This window comes from Lepidothrix coronata, unplaced genomic scaffold, assembly GCF_001604755.1.
Source record: "Lepidothrix coronata isolate B3197 unplaced genomic scaffold, Lepidothrix_coronata-1.0 Scaffold8, whole genome shotgun sequence".
Lineage (NCBI taxonomy): Eukaryota > Metazoa > Chordata > Aves > Passeriformes > Pipridae > Lepidothrix > Lepidothrix coronata.
The window spans coordinates 9,274,914-9,300,495 of NW_016690188.1; the positions used below are offsets into that span (position 1 = coordinate 9,274,914).

The window sequence follows — 25,582 nt, forward strand, 5'->3', positions numbered from 1 at the left end:
TTGCACACATTATTTCGTAGGTCTAACATTAATGTTTTGAATTGGCTGCAACTTTCTCCTTCTAAACATGTGTGTTCTTTTCAGGAGAAGTTGTTTTGAAATCCCTGTCATGTCTACACAATGCCTGTTTGCTGTTTTAACTCAAACATAAGTTGGGAAGTTTATGTACCGTGATTGTCTTGGCCATCCCTAATAACTACAATAGTTATTCCTACCATAACTTTTTAGTGCTTGTAGAATTTGCCTTTCTTTTTTTGCAGGTTATTAGTTCTTCTTCTATCTCTCTGCTCCTGTGTCTTCTCTCAGCTACCAACCTTGCGCCTTTTTAGGGCAGAACTTGTTAGCTTCAAACCAGTCATCTACGTGCTTTTTCTTTCTGTTTGGCATTCTGTTCTGTCTGCCTGCAGCTTTTTCTGATCTAGTGAGCCACAGGGAGGGGAAAGAAACCCCTTGATATTCTCAGAAACACCACTGCTTATTCTTGCTGAAGAGGGGCAAAAAGGACACACCCCCCCCTGCGCTCTCACCTTTGGCATTTCCCTCGCTGACACCACCTCCACCTCCTACTGCAACTTCCGTGGGTGCAGGAAAAGCACAGCTCCTAGAACCACCGAGCAGCAGACCTCAGTCAGTCTCACTGCCAGGTCACTGAAGGCAAGAAAGCAGACTTTGCTGCAACTGCTGCTTTACATGAATACCAACCAAGCCTTTATACCGTTTTTCTTTTTAAACTGGAAGGCAGAAGGCAACTCACCTCTGGGGTTCTGTTGTTTACAGCAATAGAGCAAATCTGTTTTATTATGTTAAGTTCAGGATGGGTAAAAGGGGAAATGGCTCCTAGGCTGCAGCACCCTCACTGACAATGATGGTCTGCTCGAAAAGTCACTTTTAAACTTTTTCTCAGCTCCTTGATAAATGAAGTGAGGGAGTGAGCAAGTGCGTGTGTGTACTCATCGATACACACACACGGTTAGAGAGCAAGTTCAGTGCAACTCCTTTATAAACAGTCATTTGCACTCAAAATTAGCACCAACATACCTCTTAAACATGCACTGTATGGATAATTTTAACTTTTTCAATTATATATAATAGAAGAGTCTGGCAAAATCATTTTTTGATTTCTAAGAACTAAGGTCTAAGATATGAGCAAATTTTTTAAGAAAAAGACCTAATATTTTCAATTTGCTTAGTTGCACCACTTGTTTTTATAGTGATTACTTTATTAAAAAACCCCCCACACTAATGCATAATGGAAAGTTAATTTATTGCAACCTAGATAGGTGAAATTTTTAGGAGCAATTTTATTAGAAGTTGTGATCCCAAGATACTTTAAAGATTTTCATTACCCTTGATCTTACCAAACATTTGCTTTCCTGCCCCCTAGTGCTCATGTCTGTTTCAGTCTTCTATACAAGCCTGGTTTTGGAAACCTATCCTATAAATGGTCCTACCAAAATAAAATTATTTACTTTTTGCATAACTACCGGTGATCCAAGTAGTTACTTTTGTTGCTCCTGTGCCATACTGCTACCCATGCAGTTACCTGAGAGGTAAGACTTTTTAGGTTACTTTTCATTTTACAAACCCAATGTAAGCGAGTTTTCTTTTTCAGTTTTGGACCATATAATGGAGTTTTAAGTGCACAAATTGAACCTTACCTTTGGATTTATTATTAAAACATTTTCACTGCTAGCTAAAGCTGTTAGTTAGCCATGTATCAAACTACAAGTTTCCAGTATTTACAGATTTTCATCCACGTTAAAAGCTTTTCTATTTAATGCAATTAATTTCGCCTCTAGTGATGTAGTTTGTTATAGTACTGTGCATGCTTACATTTAAAACAATTGGTTAACACACTACATCTGTAATTACTCCCATGCTACCAGAAAACCAGTGAATTAAATTTATTTAGTGTTATGGATATGGAATGTCATACAGTACATGTAAAGACACTTCAAGATGAGTAAAGCAGAACTAATCGCACAAGGGATTAAAGGTTCACCTCAATAGTCAGTATTATCAAATCATTACAGCTTCCATCTTCAGAGTGCAAGGTATGTCATGCAAAAAAAACCAGCTCAAAAATCCCCAGACAAAACCAACATTGTGGTACCACTTAAAATGCTATCATACCACAACATTTTACAAGACATTAGGTGATCGTTCATACAGAATGAAGCATTTTAGCAATAACAAAAAAGTTTTTAACATAACTAACAAATTTTGCAGGAACACCAATTCCAGCATTACTATACCTAAGGAACAGGCAACATGCTGGGAGAAAGTACCTAAAAATCAAAGCCTTTTGTATTCATAGCCAATATTACTTTCTGCAAGAATTCTGCAATCTTATTATTCAGTTTCCTCACATAACTGGGTAAGGTTCAATACATTTTTACATAGAGCATAATCACATCACCACCACATCAGCAAGAGGATTTCATTATCTTGACCAGTTACTACATTTAAAACCATGGTATGATAACATGCCCTGCAAACAAATTGTCTTCTGGGACAGTGTTCTGTATGTAGAAATATTAAACAACTAAAATATACTCCTACCCACTTTAACCCCAAGTAAACTATAATTTGTATTTACACATTTTTGAAATATGTAGGTAAAAACTGCAGATGGAAGAGAAGCAGAATACAGAGGAGAGCTGCGATAGTGCTGACAAAACTGACGGGTGCATTCAGTAACCCTGAATAAGACTTGGACAGGGGGTTGTACCTTTTGCACTCTTCCTCTGTCACAGAGGTCCTGCCAGGGCTCCCAAAGGCAGCTGCTGCCGTGGAAGAGCTGCTCATCCCACTCACCCACTCTCGCCCTGCTGGCCGAGCTGGGAGCAGAACCACACCCCCAAAACAGCCCTACTCAGCTGAAAGCAGATAAACACACCCCTACACACCTGCCCCAACTACAGGCTGAACATTAGCATGGAAGAGACACAGGAGATGACAGGATGGCTTTTAACATTTCTGCCTTGCAATACTCATATTCTCAGGGCACCAACAGGTAGATTAATCTACCAAATAAGCATACAAAATAGGCCAAGTCGTTTGTCCTCATATTAGGAATAAAATATTTAACTTCCTGGCTTAAATGTAAGCAAGAGAAACTCAAGAAAGAACTTCTTGAGGTTAAATTTCCATCTACATTCAAAGGAAATAATTTACTAAAACTGTAACTTGCAAGGTCTCCTAGCCTTGAAGTGAGCATACGGGCTAACTATGCCTACAGTTAAATAAAAGACTTCAAAAGACATTTTACAGGAATAAAATATGCAACTCTAAGAAGTAGGTGGAAAACCACTTTAGTATTCATCTGGAACATTCTATTTTCATAGCCCATCACTCTCAGGAATGTATATTTCATAAATAAAACTACAGAACAAAAATTTGTGTATTCAATCTAAAGTTGGATATTTCTAAACCTCTTTAGATAAAATTTGCTTTTCCCCCTCACAATTAAGTGATAAAACCTGAAAAAAATCGGCTTCTCAAATCTATCTTGCATGAGAAAAAACAGCTGAACAAACCAACATCTGGAAAGAACATTTTGTACAAGATTGCAGTTCTAAAACATGTATATTACAAAGCAATGTAAATAAATACCAGGCTAGTACAAAAGCTCTTATTTACAGTTTTACAAATGAAAACGTTTTCAGTGTAAATGCAGTGTTTTAAAGAACACAATATTAGTAAAATGAGTTCCTGTATAGAGCATTACAATTTCTGCTAAATTTGAATGCAGTATTGTATAAAACCATTGTTTCAAGATAATTTTGTTTATAATTTAGTACAGCCAAACCCCAGTTTATGCCTGGAATGGTATCTGTTAAAGTGCTGAAAAAGAGGACATTTCTGAAATTTTAGAAAAACATACTGTACATTATTAAAGCTTTATCAAGTCAAAACTAGTATATTTTGTTCACATTTGCTACCACAACACCTGTGAATGGAAGTTTTTCAAGAAAAACTTGTAATTAACAGGACAGCAGCCATTGGTATCTTCTCATCCAAAGTCTGACGGTTTCCCACAAATAACTTGTCTTAAGCTTCAGTGGTGGCTTCAGGTTTCATGATCTGGTAAGTAATCAAGTATTCTGGATAAGCCTGAAAGAGTGACACACACATCTTTTATTACGATTTCATTCTCTGGATAAGTTAAGAATGCTTGTTAGAGAGGAGAAAAAACTATTAATGCCAAAATAAAAATGGCAAAATGTCAAAGGTAAAATCGCTGGAGCATTCAGGAAACATGTATCCTTTTACCTGCAACCACAGCCGGAGTTTGTTTGAAGACAAAAGCCAAGTCCTAGCACCTCAAACATAAGAAAATGCATTACATGCCTTTGGGAGAAAAAAAAGTCTGAAAAACCAACCCAAACGCTGTTTACCTGCTCTCCTCTGTAAATGACGTATTCTGCCAATGCCAATCCATTTACACTGGGTCGCCCAGTAACTGAGTGATGTCCTGGGGGAGAATGAGCCATTTTCATAGCACTGAACTGCAGGAAGGACTTGCCCAATGTTACGCGACAAAAGAGCAACTGCCTGTGTTAAAAGGGAAAAAGGACCATGAACACTCAGTGCTTATGAACGATTATTCATCTTTGTAATTTGCAACTTTTACATGAGGAGAACAGTGGAACTTTGAAGCCACTTCAGTCAGTCTTTGTAGTTCACAAAATCCTGAAGTTCAGTTTTAAAGAACAAAAGTTATGCTTCCTTTGGAAAGCTCTTTAGCCCAAGTAAAGTGTTGATAATAACACTGAAAAATGTTTATTCTAATTATTGGAAACAGCATGCTTAACGAGGTACTCTGAGATTGTTACTACATTTTCTTTAAATTTTCTAAATTTATTTAGTTATTTTGTTTGGTTTTAAAACAAAAGTTTTCTAACCCCTCCCCCAGCACTCATACTGACAACATAATTCAAGAGCGTTCTAAAGCCAGATTTTTATCTAACAGCCAAAACAACATCAAGGCCAAGTGCAAACTCTGCTGCATTGATAGTCTAGAACACAATATACAAAAGCAAAATCCCATTCTTTTGAAGGACTTACCTGTGGCAAACATAACAAGATCTATCTTTGTGAATTGGACATCCAGTGCCACCTCCAATTCCATACACATATTGATTGCTTTTGGAAGAATTTTCAGCAAAATAAATCCCAGCTCCAAACATGCCCCCTATATAGGCATGTCTCTCATCAAAGCCTTTGTGAATGATTGCATTCACAAATGGGGAGCCTAAGAGAAAGGAGGTAAAATATTGAAAATACAGTATACAGATTTTTGTATATGTCCCAATTCAATCATCCATTTCCACTATGTTGGGAACTACATGGCCTTCAATATGAGTACATACTGTGAACTTGTTTAATTTGTTCATCGAGACAAACAATGTATTTGTGCACAGAAAAGCTTTCAATTGGCTTTCATTTGCTAATGATAAGCTACCTTTTCTGGAATTTTGAACAAAACTAACTTATTAAATTATAAAACCAAGAAAACAAAAAAAATCCCATCCCAAAACAACCCATAGCAGAAAAAAGTTTGACCTTTTATAATTTTGGTCATACAGCCAATAAAACAGACTTGAGGAGGCACACTACTTAATCTTCATTCATAACTGCTACAATGTTTTTATCTAGATCTGTGAAGTCTCCTTCAGGGAGAGACAAGGAGATGCGAACTTCAGAAGAAAGATACAATGCCTTGTATCATCATATTGTGACATATACAAACATTTGTTTATAAAAACTCAAATAAAACGTAGAACCTATTTCCATTGAGGAATTTACTTTGAGACAGTAGAAACCCTCCAATTAATTGTTGATTAAGGTGAATTTCAAAATCTCACCATGAAACAGCATCCTTTCATTAGCATGGTTATGATTCTCTTCAGAGACCTCTTTCCTCCTGTGAGTATATCTTTCCCATAGTTTTTTGTTGCACACTTTCTGAATCTGAAACAGTCAAAATGTAAAAGCTTCATCTTGAAACTGAAAAGTTCTGTTCATTTTACTGGAGACATGTATAACCTACAGCCACTATACTACAGTACACTTACACTGCCACTTAAACAAGAATACCTTCCTTGGAATTCAATGAAACACAAATTCTCTAACTTATCCTGCACAAGTTGATTGTTGTAGCATGACAAGTAAAACATAACTATATACTTAATTAAGAATCAATTCATTTTAAAGAGTTCTTGAGTAATACTTCATAATTTAAATTTAGCAGGCTTAGTCATAATTCTATTTGATGCCAAATCACTAGTAAAATGATCAACTAGTAAATTAAGAAACGCCTTCCACGAAGACTTCTGGAACACTTTTAATAGAAAATAAATTATGTATGCCTTGCACAGGTATGCTGGACATTGCAAAGCCTTATATATGTGGATACAGCACAGCAATTCTACTGGGCAAACTGTAACATCAGTTCAGAATAAAACTTAGTCGTACTTACTTGCAAATAAAAATCTTTATAATATTAACGAAAATTACCATTTCTTCAGGGGGAAAATATATAAATACAAACCAAATGTTTTACACTTGTTTGATGTTAAATCAAGCCAAAATAAGTACCCTTAGTTCCATATTTCAAGAGTTTTGTTTTCACTTCTTGCTGTTTTTTCCCCCCTGCCATTCTCCCTCAAGAGAAACCTTCTTTTGTTTCCTATAGAACATCCTGTCTTTTCCTTCAAACATTCTGCAGTTTGCTGTGAGGTCTTTTATGTCAATTTCTCATAAAATTTCTTCCTGACTATTAACCCATAAGTAGCTTGTCCATATAAGCTTACGCTGAATTTCCCTGGAAGATGATCTTTATCCTATGCATGTCTCAGAAGGACACACACATCTTGTCACATAATGGAACTCCAACAAATGTAGAACATTTTATGGACTTTCAGCCAAAACTCTAAAGGTGTAACCATTGCAACAGGTACCTTTAAGATGTTGTATCTATTGAAGACTCCACCAGCATGTCCTCCATCTCTGTGCTCCCGGACAGTGCTCTGCATCTAAGATTGAGAATTTCAGGAGGATCACATTGGCTCAGAACACATTCAACACACATTTCCTTTATACAAGTCAAATAATCAAAAGAACTAATTTTTAATTATGTATTAAAACAATTAAAAAATCATACAAGAAACTTTTAGGCCACGACTCTATGTTAAATAATGCCAGATTTTGTGGATGCACATGAACAGGTTTTATGATTTAAAAAAACCCCATGTATTTGGACTAGTTCATGGTCTAGTTTTCAAACTGGAGAAGACTGTCACTAATCTATCTAGAATTCTGTTTCCTTGGAATTTTATCTTGTGTGATTATGACACTTGGAAAGGAAGTGATTTAAAACTGTGTATAACAGGCAATCAATTGGTAGCATAGAATTTATATGATATATGAAAGAGCTTTTCTATATAGTAGAGGTTTTAAAAATACTAAAAGCAGTAATAATATAAGTAAGAAAAAACCATAGACATCATGAGCACAGATCATAAGTGGTGTAAAGCTGAAAATTAGAAGTATGCTTATGCAAGTTTTTCTTAGCCTTAGTGATATTTATTGCATTGTTAAATTGTCTAGCAATATCTCTTCAACAGCAATAATAAAAATACTGAGCGACTACAAAGAATGCCATACCTCTTCTTCTACTGACTGAAATTCCTTATCTTCGGTGGAAAGGTCAATGAGAATAGTTCCACTGCCAGAAGTATTTAGAGTCAGGTATGGGTTAAGTCCTGTGAATGTAATAAAACACAACAGTTTCAGAAACTGCTTTAAGACTGCTGATCTTTAACAATAACCAGTAAGACTTTTCTTTTTCAAGGGATTATTTTCTCAAAACTCATTTTACCAGATGAAGACCTTAGCTGCTAAGGAAGGCAGAGATTACAAATTACTTTAATTGCCTTCTTCTGGCCACAGACATTTTTGTGCATGTCTTAGTGTGATCCCTCAAATTATTTCATTACTTTCAAACTTCTTCAGCATCTCTGTAACCTCTACCCATACATACCACGCGTACACCATAAATGCCATGAGAAGCACAGCAGCTAGATCTGGATGCAGATAACTGCAATCATTTTCATTGATCTGTGGACACTGATCAGTCCTTCTCTCAGCAAGAATCAGCATTTCAGACACACTAATCCATTTGTGTGTGCTTAGCTCAGTATGATAATGTACATGACAGGGAAACTACTTGTAAGCAGTTGCTTACTTCAGAGTTCATTTCAACTCTAGACAGTGAAACAGTGAGCAAATTGTCCCTGTACAGAGTCCATGACTACTGATGGCAATGGCAGCATGAACAGGAGAAGTGACTTGAAGCGCTAATTTGGTAGGAATATTTTTCTCATGGATCATGAAGAAAGAACTGACAAAAGAACTAAGACAGTCTGTGAAGCCAAAAGGCTTGAGCCTGATATTGAAAGCTTAAAAGACACTGGATATTTAAAGGAAACTTCTTTATCATTCTAAATACACAAAAACAATTTGGAATTTTACACAGAATCCAATGTCAATTTGCATACAGACTGCAATCACAACTGGCAAGTAATGGGAGTATCATTACTGGATATAGAATATGAAGACAGCGTGTATCAAGTGTCTTTTCTGGCCATGGCCTTCCCAGACAACCAGCAGGTGACCAGAGTTAGACACTGTCTCTGTCATGACTCTTTAGAAAGGAATAATGTGGGGAAACTGGAAATCAGAGATTTATCCACAGTCAGGAACCCATGTTAACACTGTGCAACTGGAACAGTGTTCAGAAACAACAAACTGGCAAGAATCAAAATAAAGCTTTTCCACAAAAGCCCTACTAACCTCAAAACAATGGTTATACTGTGTTCAGGAAGAGATGCCAAAATACCAATGAAAGCAACTTGAGCGCAAGAGTGCAAGGGCAAGATACAGAGAACTGACAACAATCCACCCCACCCCAAAAACATACCCTATAAAAAGATCAAGAGCTGTTGAAATATTATTTAAGTATTTAAGTCTGTGGTTATTGTTACAAATAAAAATGGCAGGCCTTTTAGGGCAAGGTAGGGAGAGTCCAGAAAGAATGATGGTGGGAGTGGCGATGGATTTAGACGTTTGACGTTCTGTCTATATACAGACATACTGAAATGTACAAATAAACACATGTTGGAAGGCAAAGTACATGGTTAGTTGCTGTGTAAACTTTGAATTCAAAGAGGACATGAGGCCTAAATGATACCTTAACACTAACTTCTATACAAATTATTCAATAAATCTGTCTAAAAAGATCTGAAAATTTAGAGAAAATTATGAAGATTCACTTAAATACTTCATTATTAGGAAAATAATTATCTTAAGGGTTTGTTAATAATCTTGTAAGAACAAAAAGTCATTTAGAGCTTGGATAGTGACTCACTGCTATGGAGTGCAAAATTTAGAATGAAAATTCACAGATGGTGAATCAAGAGGGGAAAAAATCCTACTAATTCTAATGAATTTATTTCATTTCTATGAGACACAGCAAAACAACAGTAAGTGATGTTTCAGTGAGACAAAGAGGAAAAAAGAGATCTGGAGGGGGATTTTGCCTTTTATGCAGCCATAATTAAATGAAGAACACTGAATTACAATGAATTCAGGATTCCCAGGATTGTGCTGGTATCAACAACGCTGCACAAATAAAGAGGCTTTAGCAAGAACTCCAATATAAGCTAAAGTTGTTAAACAAAGCAATTACGTTAATTTTGATTCACTGAAAGCACATGAACTCTATTTTTAAAGAAAAGTATAAATAAGAATTTCAGCTGAATTTCTGAGTGAGAAAAGACAGTATTCTATGGCAGGACCCAATGGAACAGTACATAACAGGCCTGAACTCAACACAGAGGATATGCTCTGCTCTTCAGAGTGAAGAAGAAAAATACTTCCTACCTCAAAGAGCTTATGACCATTTTGCACTAGAACAACACTTTATCTAAGTAAACACAAGACAGTGACCACAGAGAAAAAAATATATCAGAGAACCAAAAGGCAAGATTCACAGTAATTCACAACATAAATAAAAGTGCTCATGTTTCAAGTCAAAAGACATTCTTATTGCGTGAAGTGCCATTTTCTAGGACGAGTTTTATTATCAATTCTTTTTAATGAGATACAATTTGGAATAACATAAATCATTTATAAAAACTGATTATACAAAGGCAGTATTACGTGATAACTGAAAATGAGTATATACCTTGTTGTCCAGAAATAAGTCTTTCAACTCCCTTGATGATTTTATGCCTATGGCCATATGCATTAATTCCAATTTCCTTCAATTCTTTATGTCCCATTTCAACCAATACGTCCAATGTTATCTATAATGAAAGCAACACCATGTTTTTGGTACTAGAACAACTGCCAATGACAGCAAAAATATGCCTCACAACAGCTGAGAGAAAAAGCAATCATGAAAAGAACATGAACATAGAGACTTTAGTGTATTATTCTCATATTTCACTTTTACTCAACTGTTTTCTCCAATCCTTTTGTCTTTAAATAAATATAATACAAACTACTACTATGTAACCGGTATTGCTTGCAAGGATCATGTTTCTGATGGAGAAGTACTTTTCTAGATGTATTCAAGCCGACACAAACAAAAACTGAAATTACTAATCAACAGTGACTATTCACTCACACTACCATTTATACCGCTGAAAGGAAACACTGCTACACTGTTAAAGTGATATGAACATTATTGCCCCCAGCTTTATTCCCTTGCTTTCTGGGGTTGAGTATCTGGAAATGAATGGAGCCACTTACCTGTTCTCTCTCAAATATGTCAATTAGATGTTCAAGGCCAAGGTTCCGCACAAACTGATTAATGCTAAAATCTACACCTGCAACTGTGCAAGAAGAAAAACTCACAATGAACATTCATACCTGTAGTGTAATACAAAGTATACGCATCTCACCCTGCCTGTGGCAACAATAAGAGAGACAGAAATTCCTGGTCTTTTTCAGATGGAGATTAAATATGTCACCAACCAGTAGCAACTATTACTTAGTCTACGCTAGTTCTTTAAGATTTCTACCTCACTAGGAGTAGTCTTTGTGCTTCCACAAAACAAGCCACTAATTAGCTACCAGAAATGCAAATTCAAACAGAAAATATATTGAGAACTAAAATGTCATAGAAGTAATCTTTTAAGATACCTCATCAAGAATAGCTTCTTAGAAACTAGATAAAGTTTGTAGTAAAATACTGCTTGGTATGGAGCCCAATTTCATTTGACTTCACTTTTAAAACACAACTCACCATTTTGTTTCTGTACAGCAAAAGTTTAGAGTTTAAAGGTTCTGTAAGGGGAAAGTAGTAAAATCTTATACTACAAGACTTTTAGACTTCTTCATTAATGGCATCATAAGGAACAGAAATACTGCATACACCATAACAACTGTATGCGCGTATGGGAAACTTCACACTTTTGTAGCCTTTTTACCACACATTAAGAAATGTTACTCACTCCTGAGAAAGCCTCACCTTCTTTTTTCTCCAGAACAGTAGCTCCCTCTGCACAGTTTGTACCAACAACAGAGGGAAGCTCAGAAAAGCTACCAGACAAGTTGTCAAGACTACTTGCAGCAGACAGACTGGATGGACTGGATGGAACAGAAGACAGGGAATCAGCTGCAGAACCTGTAGTCTGAGACACACTTATGACCTGAGGTTTGTAGCAAGTCGGTAAGGCAGAAGGAGGCATTGCCGCTGTCAATAACGCACTGACATCATCTGCCTGAAGAGCGAAAAACCAACTCATTAAAACAGAGGAACACTTTTGCACAATGTTTTCTCCTAGAACGCACTATCATTATTTCAGATTTCTTAAGTATACTACAAAATAAATAAATGCATATTGGGAAAATAGGCATTTTACAGCGCAGTTTAGAAATGGCCTGTTGTGCCAACAGCATACATGAAGCTGTAAAATAATAAAAGCTATAAAATAAAAGCTGTAATAAGGTAAGAGGAAAAAACTTTAGGAACAGTTAAAAAGAATTAATTTTCCAGGAAAAATGAATAGAAGCTTCTACTGGCAATAGAATTTATGAAGCAAAACAATTACTCTGAGTGTAGCTTCAGACTGCATTATAATACTCAGAAAAAACATGCCCAAAAACTTAACAGCCAGATAGTTTCTTAAATTTATGTTGCTACAAAGTTTGCTTACATTTTATTGTCACAATTTTTGCACTAGTCAAACTACAAGCACTGAATTAAAAGCATCAAATTATAACCATAAATTCCTTTTTGTTGTTTTGGGTTTATTCCCCCAAATCTATATTAAGATGTCCGAAGCACAAATAACTTTAAAGCAGGTTTATAAAGGCTCTACTGACTTTCCTTACCAGACACAGACGAACACCAGGGAAACCAGAGTATTTTAAATTCTGCAGAGGTTGTTGTATTACTCTTCTGTTCAAGGACAGTTTTTAGATGAGCTGTCACAAATAGCAGATAAGTACAGATTTCCCAAGATGAGCCCCATCACTTACAGTGACCAGGTCCAACGGCGTTTGTCCTTCTTGGTTTTTCAGAGTGGGATCAGCCCCATGTGCCAGTAACAAGGCACAAAGCTGAGTTCTTCCTTTCTGGGCTGCTTCGTGGAGAGGTGTGAAAGCCCATTTGTCCGTAGCATTCACACATGCATTATACTTTATAAGTAAAGCTGCTACATCAACATGCTGGAAAAATAAAAACACCTGTTAAATTCCAAGGTACCACAGTGCATTAAAGTAACTCAGAACTATTACTGACACTTCTCTGTAATCAGAGCTATTCTGATTTTTTGTAGAATACATTTAATTATGATTTTAAAAAGTATTAAAACAAGGCGTTTCCTTCCTCACTTACAACATACCAGTAAAAAGTTTTGTTCTCTTGTGAAAAAAGGACAGAGTAAAACAGAATCCCAAATCAAGGGGAATCTGAAAGAAAAAAGCCTGATTTTAAACCTCCAGTTTGGAAAATACTACAACTGTTTTGGTTAAAGACTTGATTAAAGCTCGAAGATTCAAGTCCAAAAAAACAACTGCTGTCTCAACAGCAGCCATATAAGTGAAAGTGAGATCTTGCTGATAAAATTCAAGTGGCAAAGACAAGAAAAGGCATTTTATGGAACATCTTTTAAACTGCTGGTTTTCTAGGTATTCATGCTCAGGAAACTCAATTCGGTAAACTGCATTCACGATTTTACAAATTTCTAAGTCTTCACCTATGAGCTATGATTGAATTATTCATTTTGTGTTTTACAATTAAGGTTACATTATAACTCAACAGCAAAAGCATTCTACAAAGTATTGGCTCACAACGTTGTCAGTGAAATGTATCACTTTTTTTTTAATAAATAAAATCTAAGAAAGTTTGAGATATTTACCCCATAGGATGCTGCATTATGCAGAGGAATCAAACCTCCTTTATCCTGTGCATTCACATCTGCTCCATGCTGTAACAGGTACTCTGCAACCTCCAAATTGTTGTAACCAGCTGGAAGGTTGCAGAAGAACAGAATAAACAGAATTAAAAAACACCCCCAACAGGCCATTGAGAAGTACTAACTCACTTAAATTACTTGAAAGTTAGTTAATATGTCGATCCCAGTGAAGACAGTATATTACTTATTAGTGAGGACACCTTAACCCTAATTGACAGTATTTGGTTTTAAAACCTGTCAATAAACAATAAAGGATCCTTTTCGGTTAGAGAAAACAGGAAATGAAAGTAAGTAAACCGTTGGAAGAGCAATGTAAGATTAATATGCCTGAAATACTAATTTTATTAAAGAGAAAATACTGAATCCTCTAGCTTTGAGGCTACATTTTAAACTTGCTCAGATATAGAAAGTTTAGCCACAGTAATCAGGAACTGATCAAACCAGTTAATTAGAACACCGACCTGCTAAATGTAGTGGTGTTGAATGTCGTCCTTGCGTGTCCCGGCAGTTGACATTGTCAGGTGAACACAGCTTTTTCACTCGGGCCAAACAACCTTTCTTTGCAGCATCTAGTAGAGCTGCATCTCCTCTAAGTAGGTCTTGAATATCAGTATCACCATCTTTAACAAGGTCAAGAGGAGTATTTCCATCTCTGTTTTTCTTCGTAGGGTCAGCTCCATGCTGTGCACATCAAAACCAGATGGGAAATATGTCAGTAGAATAAACACATGCTGCATTTTAAGCATCTTCCAGCTTACTGAGCAAATATTTGAACACATGCTGGAATCCTTCAAAGAACCTTCTATTTACTGTATGAGAAAGGACAATACAGGTGCTAATAGTATCCCTTTTACTAAAAACACTGAGCTATAATCATCTAGAAACCACAAAGCACAAATCATTTCTCAAAGAAGTTCATTTACATTTCAGAGCGAACAAGAAAGAAAAGAAAGCATCCTTTCTCCAGCACGTTATACCTGTAACAGGAGTTTGCAAATCTCATATTTTCCTTTTGCTGCAGCTTCGTGCAAGGGAGTGAATTTCCACAAGTCAGCTACATTGACAACTGCACCATGTTTAACCAGCAGTTCTGCAACTTCATAGTGACCATATGAGCAAGCATTATGTAACGGGACAAGTCCTCTGGAAACAATTAAAAGAAAAGAAAAATTCTCTTTAAAAATAGGGTACACAGTGCACCTTCAACAATGAAACTGTAACAAAAACTTCACTCCCCCCCCCAGTAGTCTAATACAGTAAGAGTACCTATTGCCAAAGCAGTAAAAATGCACTGAAGAGCAGCAAAAAGACAGGGCCAGAGAAATCCTTGACACTCTAGTCTTAAGTACTGCAAAATGCTTTTGGATATTATGAACATCATTATTCTAACAGAAGTTTCCATGAAAATAAAAAAATAAAATGTCTGAAGAAAGATGGGATGCTTATCAGCTAGCAATATTCAAAAGCTGACAGATATTACTAACTACAATTGCCAAGAAAAATACACATTTGAGCACTTACCCCTTATCTTTTGCATGCACATCAGCTCCATGCTGAAGAAGATACTCCACAACAGATACTCTGTTATATCCAGCTGCAAAATGAAGTGGTGTAGACTGACGGCCCTCAATATCTCTGCAGTTCACACTCTGAACAGTACATAGCTTCTGTGAATTTCCCAAAACAAAACATATGTCACTAATTATGTAGTGTTGGCACTTTTAATTTAGTCATAGAATGTTGTTATACACATCTAATTTTGATTAACTGTTTTTATTAAACAGAAAATTTAAAATTTATTTTTACGTAGTCTTTATTTTTCATAGATCGTGTCCTAAGAAAAAAATCCACCTGCTCCCAAATCCACACCTGTGACTTGTTTATATAAGGCAAACATCTGGAGGTGGTGAATATTATAGTCTGTCATCTGTAATAATTGTGCAATATAAAGGTCTTAGGACAGGGATCACAACTCTCAAGCAGTCAGTGAAGGGCTGTTTGATTGCCTGCTTTGAGAAATTGTAGACTGAGATATAATTCTGTGCTAGTTTTGGCTGGGGTGGAGTAAATTTTGTTCACAGTGGCTGCTTTGGGGCTGTTTTGGATTTGTGCTGAACACAGGGTTGATAATATAGAGATGTTGTTATTGCTGAGCAGGCCTTGCACAGAGCCAAGGCCTTTTTGTGCTGCCACACTGGTGAGGAGGCTGGGGGTGCATGGGAGGTTGGGCGGAGACACTGCTGGGACAAGTGACCCAAACTGACCAAAGGGATATTCCAGACCATACGGCATCACACTCGGTAGCAGAATAAGGAAGAAGGGGGGACATTTGGAGTGATAGTGTTTGTGTTCCCAGTATGGGGCTCTGCTCTCCTGGAGATGGCTGAAGACCTGCCTGCCCAGGGGAAGCAGAGAATTAATTCCTTTGCTTGTGTGTGCAGCTTTTGCTTTCCCTATTAAACTGTCTTTACCTCAACCCACAAGTTTTCCAGCTTTTGCCTTTCCAATTATCTCCCTGATCCCACAGGTGGGGGAGTAAGCGAGCAGCTGTGTGGGGCTTGGCTGCTGGCTGGGGTTAAAGCATGACAAATTCCCTCCTATTTTTAAGGACAGGTTTAAGCTTACTTTTACAGTATCCACATCTCCAGCCTTTGCAGCCTCCAGCAACTGTCGATCTGCATCAGAATTACCTAATGGGATCCCTTCTGCAAAATAAATGAGGTTGCATGACAGGTAAGTGTAGACAGTTGAAGGGATTTGTTAAGATAGGAAATCATTTGAGTTTTTTTAAGGGAAATCCTTGAAATAAAGTTAACCAATTATAGACAGGTTTTGTCTTTGTTCAGTAGCGACAACTATAGCTTGACAGAGCTAGTAGTGTTTGCAAAGTTGTCTTTAGCAACATGCTTCCTATCTGTTTTGAAGTACTGTGGAACCATTCTTATTTCAGTTTCAGAATTAGACTATATCAAGTTTACCTATATGTATAATGTCCAAACCTTACTCTTGAAAATCCTTGTACACTGTTGCCTCTGCTCACAGATGCAAAGGAGACAATTTTGCTTTAGAAATTAATTTTCAAAATTCCCCAAACACTATGTCAGGATTTTTCTAAAATTATTTCAGGTGGCCATGCCATGAACATTCCGAGCATCTCTGACAATCTAGAGAGTAAATGATATTGTTAACTAGGGAATGCAACTCCACAACCCAGTACTGCCTCTTGAAGAACACACTTTTTTTTTTTTACTTGTCTTAACTCTTATTTCTTGACAGCACTTGAAACGGCAAGTAAAACAAAGCACTACAGCAGATCTTGAATTAATCAGCATACCCTGTAGCAGCTGCTGCACACTTTCAGTCCCCATCTGTAAGGCTGTAAAGCCCTGCAGAGACACGATGGAAGGATCACATCCAGAACTCAGCAGCAACCTGCATGTCTGAAGATGACCACAATGTGCTGCTCTATGAAGAGAGGTCTGGCCAAGATTATCTAATGCATTAACCTAAATATAACGCAGACAAGAGATACCACCATCAAAATTTAGCATTAAAGATGTTTTCATTGCTGACTGGGAGCACTTCACAAGTATTCATCTTACGTTATTAAAAGAACATATTTAGCATATATCCAAAGGTCATTGTAATTTTTATTGCACACAAGTTCATGTAAAATCTACCTGTCACATAGTTCAGTCTAGCTTCTTGCTGTTCATATCTATTCCCTACTTTTTTCCTTACACATTTCATTATTACTGCTGGACAATGAAGCACTGAATAAGACATTCAAAAAATTTTCCATTCACACAGAGAACTACAACTGCATTTCAAACATTCATTTAAAACAATGATCCATTTGTAAGGCTGTACTGATGGATTGATGGCCTATATCTGAAGTGTATAAATCTAGAACCTTCCAAAATTTATTATTTTAGAAAAGCCTGTCTACTTGGCTGTCCATTCTCATAGCATGAAAACCCATATAGTAAACATTTGTCAACAAAAACCCCTGTGATACTCATACCTTAGCTTCATGTTTCACAACTACTTCAACAACATCATTATGAGCCTTTTCTGATGCCACATGCAGCGGAGTCAAGAAGCTTTAAAAAAAAAAAAGGAATAATTCAAAATGTATTTTGCAAAATCTTCTAAACAACCACTTAGGAGTATTCATTTGAAACCACTCACTCTTTTGTTTTTTCATTGATGTTGGCTCCTTTCCTCAGCAGAAGTTCACATACTTGTTTCCTCTTAGGATATGGAGATGCAGCAGCACAGTGCTGTGAACATTAAAAAATTTAGGATTAACAGCTAGCTAGCAATATAAAGGCTTTATTGCTTGCTGATCAGCTGGCAGTTAAGAGCTAGTGGTGTACAAAGTCAACAGAAAAAAAGCCCCAAAACATGCAGAAGCTTATTAATTTGGAAGATTCCAAATGGGCTTTTGGATTTACTCTGGTATTTTCCAGAGCTCCCTCTCCAATAATTGCTGGAAACCATCAAGCTTTACAAACAAAGCTAACACACATAGCTTGCTGTTGCTTAAAATGAGATTGTTCTACAGAAAAGTAATTCAGACAACCTAAAAAGGCAATTTAGGTTAGTCTTAAAGTTAACTTCAAAACCAAAATATTAATCAGTGTTATTTGTTTAACTAGACACTGGATATTCCAGGTTGGTCTGAATTACACTCTTCGGCACCGAGATTTTTATTTCTAAACTATACTACAATATAAGCAAAATCATTAATAAATCCTGAAATATTACCAATGCTGTCTCATGTGTCTGAGGATGCTTGAAGTTCACTGTTTCCAAAGACAGATGTTTCTTTATACGAGCTACATCTGACTCTCTTGCAGCCTGTAGTAGTGAGTGACCTTTGAATTCATCTTTAAAAACAAATAAATACATAGCAGAAGGTTATGAGGTTGGCTTGAGATGGATCAAGAGAATTGTTTCTTTCAGTTAGACAAAACTATTCATTTTATTCAGCACACCACGGTACAGACATTTTCAGCTCTGACTCAAGCCTTTATATCACTTGATAGAACTTGTTAGTTAAGTCAAAACACCGTATGAATTTCGCTTTGTTTCTAAACCAAAGCCAGAGGTATCCAAACTGGCTGAACAAGATCTATTTCACTCACCACTTTATAGGTTCTACTGTTCACATATGTACCAATTCAAGCATATATAAATCTCTACTTCTGACCTATCGTTGGAAAACCATTTTTAGATGCTAACACGAAGTCTAACGTAGTATTTATTGACAATTTTTGTACATATCCCAGAAAGTTATTGTTTGACCACTCAAGAACAGAATTTGAGGTCACTCTCTGCAACTCCTTTAGTTCACTGGACAAAAATCAATGCTTTTCATCAACTTCTTTGAACTTTCAGTGTTTGTGGCATACTGAAATATATTCAGCATTCTAAACAGTTATGATTTTTCTTTTCTTCAAACAAAACACTGTGGAATAAAAATGAGTATTTCAACAGGTATGGAAAATGACAGCGTATTGGCAAGGTCGTGAGGGAAAGTGTGTATTCTGGGAAGAAAAGCTATGAAACCCATCACAACCACATGACTGTAAAACTGACAGTAAAATTATTTTAAATGCCTACATTCAGAAAATCTAGCAATCTCAAATTATAAACAGTGAAATGTACTGCTCAATGTTGCACAATGGCTTGGAAAGTGTAAGCATTTTCCAAATCTGATTTCTGGCAGGTCACTGTCTAGGGAAGCTAAATACACATCACAAGCTATAACTATAGAACTGATCTCACTTTATACTCACATGCTAATCGTTCTTTTAATTGGGGTGTTGGAGCCAAATCAATGGTGCTTTTGTTGTGACAGTTCAACAGTGTTGGGTCAGCACCATAACTTAACAAAAGAGAACATACTTCCACCCTGTTCTTAGAAGCTGCTTCATGCAGAGGGGTGAATTGCCACAGATCCATTGCATTCACACATGCTCCATGCTTAAAAGGGAAAGGGGTAAAAAAAGATGCAACATCAAAACCAGATCGTTAGAAAAAGACAAGGTTATTAGTTTTAATACAGTAGACTGTTAAAATAAAAATCAATGCTTATATGCAAACTGTTTCCAAGACACTCATTTTCAATCTATCACATTTAAGTACAAGGTTCTGCAAGTAATGGTCTTGGATGATTAATGTACGTGGAATTCTTCTCCAGTAACATTTTGATTGCACCTCGAGTTCAGTCTGTAATCAAGTCTAATAGGACATGCTTTTTCCCATTGCTTCTATTAAAGCTGTATGGCTTTGCAAAAAGTAATTCAAGATTCTCTGGAGGAGAAATCCAATGTGGAATACAACTCTAGCTTAACAGTTAAGACACACAGTAGTGTATAGCCGGAAGTTCATTTATGGATTTTTTTGGGTCTAGTACCACCATTGCAAAAATTCACTTTACAATTGGCCTCTGAAGTAACAAAATCATGACTATTTATACTTACTACAATACATGCTTATTTTAATATTTTTTTTTTATTTAATTTTTTGCTAAAAAAATAGAAAGGCACATGGAATTAGTGGGGGGCTTAGTCATCCAGGATGGAACAAGGGCTATTCCCTGAGCATCCAAATGTCTCAAGTTATCTAATAGAACATCCTCAGCTGTTATAATGATCAGGATTTGCTGTGGCAGCTGAGAATAGACACAGTTCAAAAATCCCTTGGTGGAAAATGCAGATTATTTTGCAGGCCACATCTTCAAGCCACTAGTTTCATGTGCTTCATAGTTATCTTCAAGATTAACATAATCCAGATAAACCACTTTAGTTACAGGAGTTCACTTATGTTAGGAAAATTGACATGTTTCTATTTCTTTTTGGGGTGAAGGCTACAATTCAGGGCCAGAACTGATGTTATAAAATTAATTTCCTCAAGAGACTGAACACTCTTTAATTTTAAAACATTTACTATTTTTACCAGGTTTTTTTAAACATCTCTTATTACTCTGCCTTCTGAAATATTTCTCTACCATCAAATTCAAAATATCACTCAGTTTTTAGGGTTTTCTTTTGATGGAATTGTTTGGGTAAGGGTAGAAAGGTTGAGATAAGCAGTACTTACTTCCTGGTACAAAAACATTCAACTCTGGAGCAGAGAGAGTTAAAAACAGAAAGCACATTTATAAAGAAAAAGCTTCCTTGCAAGCAGAAGATTCTGTAGCTCCAGCTTAATAATCACTAACATGTAAAGCAAAAGCTATCTATTGTAAAGTTTTGTAAATCTAAGTACCAAAAAAAATATGTAACTTGTATTAGTCTATTATAAACCGCTCTTATTTAATAATATTCGACTTCATCTCTTCAGAGACCAACCTTTACTAGAAGCTCTGTTACTTCATAATGACCATAGGAACAGGCATTGTGAAGTGGTACCAGATCTCTATACAGAAGAAAAATGAGAAGGATGATTATTCTAGTACATATATTTCAATTCCAAATGCATCTGTAACATTGCAAACGGTACTATGCTGCACTCTGAACATTTTACAAAAATAATATGAGAGATGATCAGATGAAGCTGAGGGGAAACAGGAAGCTGGAGAAGAAACCAGAAAATCCCATCAGCATTTATCAGAACAAACACCTAAAATTATCAGAAGATGAGAAATGAATTGCATTGTCTCACTGCAGATGAGCTGGTTTCACTCAGACTTGAAACCCTAAGCAGGAAGAACTATCTGCAGGGAATGTTCAGGAGTGACCGTAATTATATCTTTTTTTTAATATCTCCTTGCTTGAAAAACTAATCAAGTTGCATTTTTGTCATAACAGAAAGGTTAAAGATGACAGAACATCCTCAAGTTGGAAATTATTCCTGGTTAAAACAGCATTATTGTTCTTTACTTCATCTCCTTTTTTAACAAATTCTGTTAATTCTGAACAAAAGAAAAAAGGAATGTACCCTTTATCCTTGGCATGTACGTCAGCCCCGTGCTGCAGTAAGAGCTGTACTATTTTTACACGGTTATACCCAGCTGCTAAATGTAATGGAGTAGACTGAAATGAAAGAAGGTAGAAGTAATCAGTAACACAAAATCAAGGGTTGATTTTATTTTTTTTTTTTTCAAAACTTGTTAACAGTACTAAACACTGAAGTCTTTAAAGATTTACAAGGTAGAAAAAACCCAAAAAACAGAGTGCTTGAATCAGATATTTGATAACTATGTTCATTGTTTACTGACTACTCTAGTCAACATAAACACAAATCCTGAATTTACTCCATCACTAATACATTTGGACAACTAAGGTCCTCTGAAAGGATTTTTGAGTCCTACAGTCCATTTTTGTTCTTTAGCCTACCCTAACTAGAAACACTTTGCTGGCACAAACTATGTCCCTTGTGAAAGGGGAATTAAGGGGGCCATTAGAATCAATAAATTATGAAGATATCTCTCTGCCAATCAATAAAGAAAGTTTAGAAATTATCAACAGAAATTGTTATCCACATCTGGGAATGCAGTAAGTTAGTGGGATGTGGGGGAAACTTAATCTTCTCTTCCAAACTCTCACCCTCCACAGAGCAGACAGATAACTGCTCTGTAATCATTTCTAGTGAATGCATCCAAGCATTCTCAGCAGCAGCACTAAGGGCACAGCTACAATTTAGTGAGGAGAAATTTTATCCTGTACATTTAGATACCCATCTGCTGAACTAGGTTGGTACAGTTCCTAGAGGATGAGTCTCATAATTAGAAGACAAGAAAACAGAGAACGCATCAATGTTTTGGAGATCCCAACATCTCACCACAAAGCCTCAAAAAGGGAAAGTAATTAGATCAAAACTTAGATGAATGAATACACATACCTAATGACAACAACAAGGATGTCAAAAATTGATACTCAATAATCTGAACCTTCCACAGGCTAGGGGCTGAACCCAGAAGATTCAAAATTTTTCAGAATGGAGATTTTGAACATTTGTATGTTATTTCTTTACCAATACTTACAGTGATGAACAGCTCACTTGCCTAGGGTGCATGGCAAATAAGGGGCCTCTATCTCTCTGACAGCAATAAGAACCTATGGAATGGCCCTGTTTCTTTATTACTGCAGATATGAAAGTCAAGCCAAAGTTTCAATTGAAAAGGTGTTTGCTTATTGTTCCTAGATAGAAATACCTACATAGTTAAGATTAAAAAACAAACAAACAAAAAATCATCTGGCTGCTAGAGAGGTGGAATCTTATTTTCCCACATAGAGTGAAGAAAATAGACAGATTTTATGTTTAACATTTTTAAAATCTGGTCAAACAATGACTGTGAAACGTGTAAGAGAGAACTAATTTTAAATCAGGTTTTAAACAAAAATACCTTTCTGCCATCACTTGCATGACAGTTAACATTTAAAGGTGTAAGAAGAGACATCATCTTTTCCTCATTCCCACTCCTGAAAAACAAGATATGAAATGGGCAGAAATATTTTTATCTTATTTGTTAGTAGCTTATTGTGGTTTTATATTTTACATTGCTATAATGTTCAGCAGATTTTAAGCAATACATTCACCTCTGTATTGTCAGCATTAAAGGGAAAACAAAAATGCATTTATACAACTATTCTGGTAGTTTTATTCTCAGAAAACAGCCAAAGCTTAGCATCTAGATGGAATGACAGCTCAAAAGACAATATATACATTAATTGCACATAATTTTGAAAATATAATTCCAGATATCTTCCAAACCTACGTACCTGGCACTTTCTAAGAGTTCATCTTTCTTGTATTCACCTAGAAGACAAAAGGGCTTTCTTCAGCGATCAAACAAATATCTATATATGTGAAATTCACTACTTATCCTCCTCTTCTAAAATTTTAGAGAACACGAGTGCTAGAAGTACGTAAAAGTACACCTTTCAGTACTTAAGGGATGCTCACAGAAAATAGGAAGAGTGATTTTTTACTGTAGTGGGTTGACCTTGGCTGGACAGCATGTGCCCACCAAGCTGCTCTATCACTCTCCTTCCCAGCCAGAAGAGGAGTTTGGGTCAGCTGGCCTACTTGTGGCCCTACCAGGATCTTTCCCTTGACTGAGCATGGGGAGGGTGGTGTGTCAGCGCTGCCCAGCAGCAGCCAAAACACTGATGTGTTATCAATGCCTTTCTAGCTACTAATGCAAAGCACAACACTGTGAGGGCTGCTATGGGGAACTGTACTTCATCTCAGCCAGACCCAATACATTTACACAGGCAGACAATGACAGACAAGGGGAAATGTTTTTAAACTAAAATAGGAGAGATTTAGACTAGATGTTAGAAAGAAATTCTTTATTCAGAGGGTAGTAAGATACTGGAACAGGTTGCCCAGAGAAGCTGGGGATGCCTTGTCTCTGGAAGTGTTTAAGGCCATGCTGGATGGGGCTCTGGGCAACCTGGTCTAGTGGATGTCCCTGCCCATAGCAGGGGGGTTGGAACTAGATGATCTTTAAGGTCCCTTTCAACCCAAACCATCTGAGAGTTCATTACTGAACTAGCACAATAAACTATCTAGAACGCATGCCATGACTGAGATGATGAAGGCCATAAGAGAATTTCTATTTAGAATTATAAACCAGGGAGAAGTTAGAGTAGCATCAAAAAGACAAAACCCAAACTACTGTATTATATTAGTTCAACTGTTATTAGTCATAAAGTAATTTAAAGATTATCACTTACCAGTCAGCACTGCCTTTGCAGACGGGTCTGCTAAATCCAAAGCTGTTCTTCCATCTGTGTTCCGGATGGTCGGTTCAGCACCGTGCTGCAACAATACTACAAAAATGCCAAAGTTTTCCATGAGAAAACAATTCTACAAGACAAGGCTTATGAGATATATCATTACTGTAAGCTGCAAGCAACAACAAAAAAAAAATCCTAACTTCCTCTCTCAGATTTTTCATGTCAGATTTCCCTAATGTCATCTGCGAACAGTTTATCCAGTGAAACATGTCTATACACATTTTATGAGAAAAAAGCGGAGCAGAAAGGGAACGACGACAGACTGGCAAGAGGCAATCTCAGCTGAAAGCTTGTGACACACTAGAAAAAACCAGTGGCAACTTCCATCATCTCCAGAGCATGCTGATCCAAATCCATAAGCGACTGTGCCCTAAACTGTATGCAGCAGTGACAGGTCGTGCATCTTGCACTCATACTCAGGCCAAACAGGCAATGTTATATATACAACTCTCTCTGGCTGTGCTCCTTAAAGCAAAGAAGAGCCAACCACATAATCAAAAAATGTTTCTTGACCACATATCTTAACTTTCTACCTCTTCCTTAAGAAGTTCTTCACAGAAACTGTGTAGGCAAAACAAGTGGTCAATATAACTGAAGTTTAGCTCCATCTTAACTAATTTAACACAGCTGCTACATATAGACAGAATGAATCCATTATTAAAATCAGGTTTTTTCTTTTCACTGCACTGTGAGCAGCAGCAGAAGGCAGCATAAGAGTCTAAGCTGAAACAGAACAAAATTTAGCTCCATCACTACGGCGGATTAGTGGGATTTGGGGAGACCTCCAGGCCTTAGGATGCTGGCCCCATAACCTGTGAGGTAAATGCCCTTCCCCCCCCGCCCCTGCACATGGACCGGCGACTCCCGCAAGGAGCACACACAGACCACACAGGGAGGGACGGAGGAAAGAGGAAGTTTATTGTGGGGTTGGGGTTTATAAGGCTTTTAGGAGGGTCAAAAGGGGACCAATCACAAGGTCAGGGTCACACAGAAAAAACCATCAGGTAAAGGGTCAACAACCAATAGAAAGGGGGGACCAATGAGAAACACCTCAGGACACCTTCCCAGGACACTCTGTGTGAGACAATAGCTTCACAGGGGGTGTCTGGGAAGGGAGACAGTGACACTGCAGAAAATACACAAACATGTTGCAACATGTTTAAACTACAGTAAAAACTTCTGTTTCCATAGGGTTAGAGCTGTTTTTCTCACCAGCCCATCTCTGACAAGGACTTTTTCCATACTGCATATGGCAAATTCATTGCCACACATCACATCAGTCTCTAGCTCTTTCTCCATGATGTCAATGTGAACCTTCATAGATCAGCAAAT

At 36.9% G+C, this 25,582-nt stretch overlaps 1 protein-coding gene across 1 annotated transcript in view; it reads right to left on the reverse strand.

Moving 5' to 3' along the window:
- Positions 1 to 729: 729 nt before the first annotated feature.
- TNKS2 (tankyrase 2) overlaps positions 730 to 25,582 on the reverse strand; it is a 31,601-nt gene continuing 6,748 nt past the window's right edge. The window contains exons 3-27 of the mRNA XM_017803965.1: positions 24,188 to 24,283; positions 23,228 to 23,264; positions 22,852 to 22,927; positions 21,444 to 21,538; positions 20,855 to 20,921; positions 19,298 to 19,484; positions 18,264 to 18,385; positions 17,685 to 17,776; positions 17,518 to 17,596; positions 16,828 to 16,999; positions 16,119 to 16,198; positions 15,015 to 15,160; positions 14,471 to 14,636; positions 13,955 to 14,174; positions 13,437 to 13,546; positions 12,556 to 12,744; positions 11,543 to 11,795; positions 10,822 to 10,904; positions 10,253 to 10,373; positions 7,672 to 7,769; positions 6,966 to 7,040; positions 5,871 to 5,976; positions 5,071 to 5,257; positions 4,401 to 4,557; positions 730 to 4,116 (exon numbers count right to left, since the gene is read on the reverse strand). Of these exons, the coding sequence (XP_017659454.1) occupies positions 4,054 to 4,116; positions 4,401 to 4,557; positions 5,071 to 5,257; positions 5,871 to 5,976; positions 6,966 to 7,040; positions 7,672 to 7,769; positions 10,253 to 10,373; positions 10,822 to 10,904; positions 11,543 to 11,795; positions 12,556 to 12,744; positions 13,437 to 13,546; positions 13,955 to 14,174; positions 14,471 to 14,636; positions 15,015 to 15,160; positions 16,119 to 16,198; positions 16,828 to 16,999; positions 17,518 to 17,596; positions 17,685 to 17,776; positions 18,264 to 18,385; positions 19,298 to 19,484; positions 20,855 to 20,921; positions 21,444 to 21,538; positions 22,852 to 22,927; positions 23,228 to 23,264; positions 24,188 to 24,283 (3,077 nt within the window). The 3' untranslated portion in view covers positions 730 to 4,053. The remainder of the gene's footprint in view (positions 4,117 to 4,400; positions 4,558 to 5,070; positions 5,258 to 5,870; positions 5,977 to 6,965; positions 7,041 to 7,671; positions 7,770 to 10,252; positions 10,374 to 10,821; positions 10,905 to 11,542; positions 11,796 to 12,555; positions 12,745 to 13,436; positions 13,547 to 13,954; positions 14,175 to 14,470; positions 14,637 to 15,014; positions 15,161 to 16,118; positions 16,199 to 16,827; positions 17,000 to 17,517; positions 17,597 to 17,684; positions 17,777 to 18,263; positions 18,386 to 19,297; positions 19,485 to 20,854; positions 20,922 to 21,443; positions 21,539 to 22,851; positions 22,928 to 23,227; positions 23,265 to 24,187; positions 24,284 to 25,582) is intronic.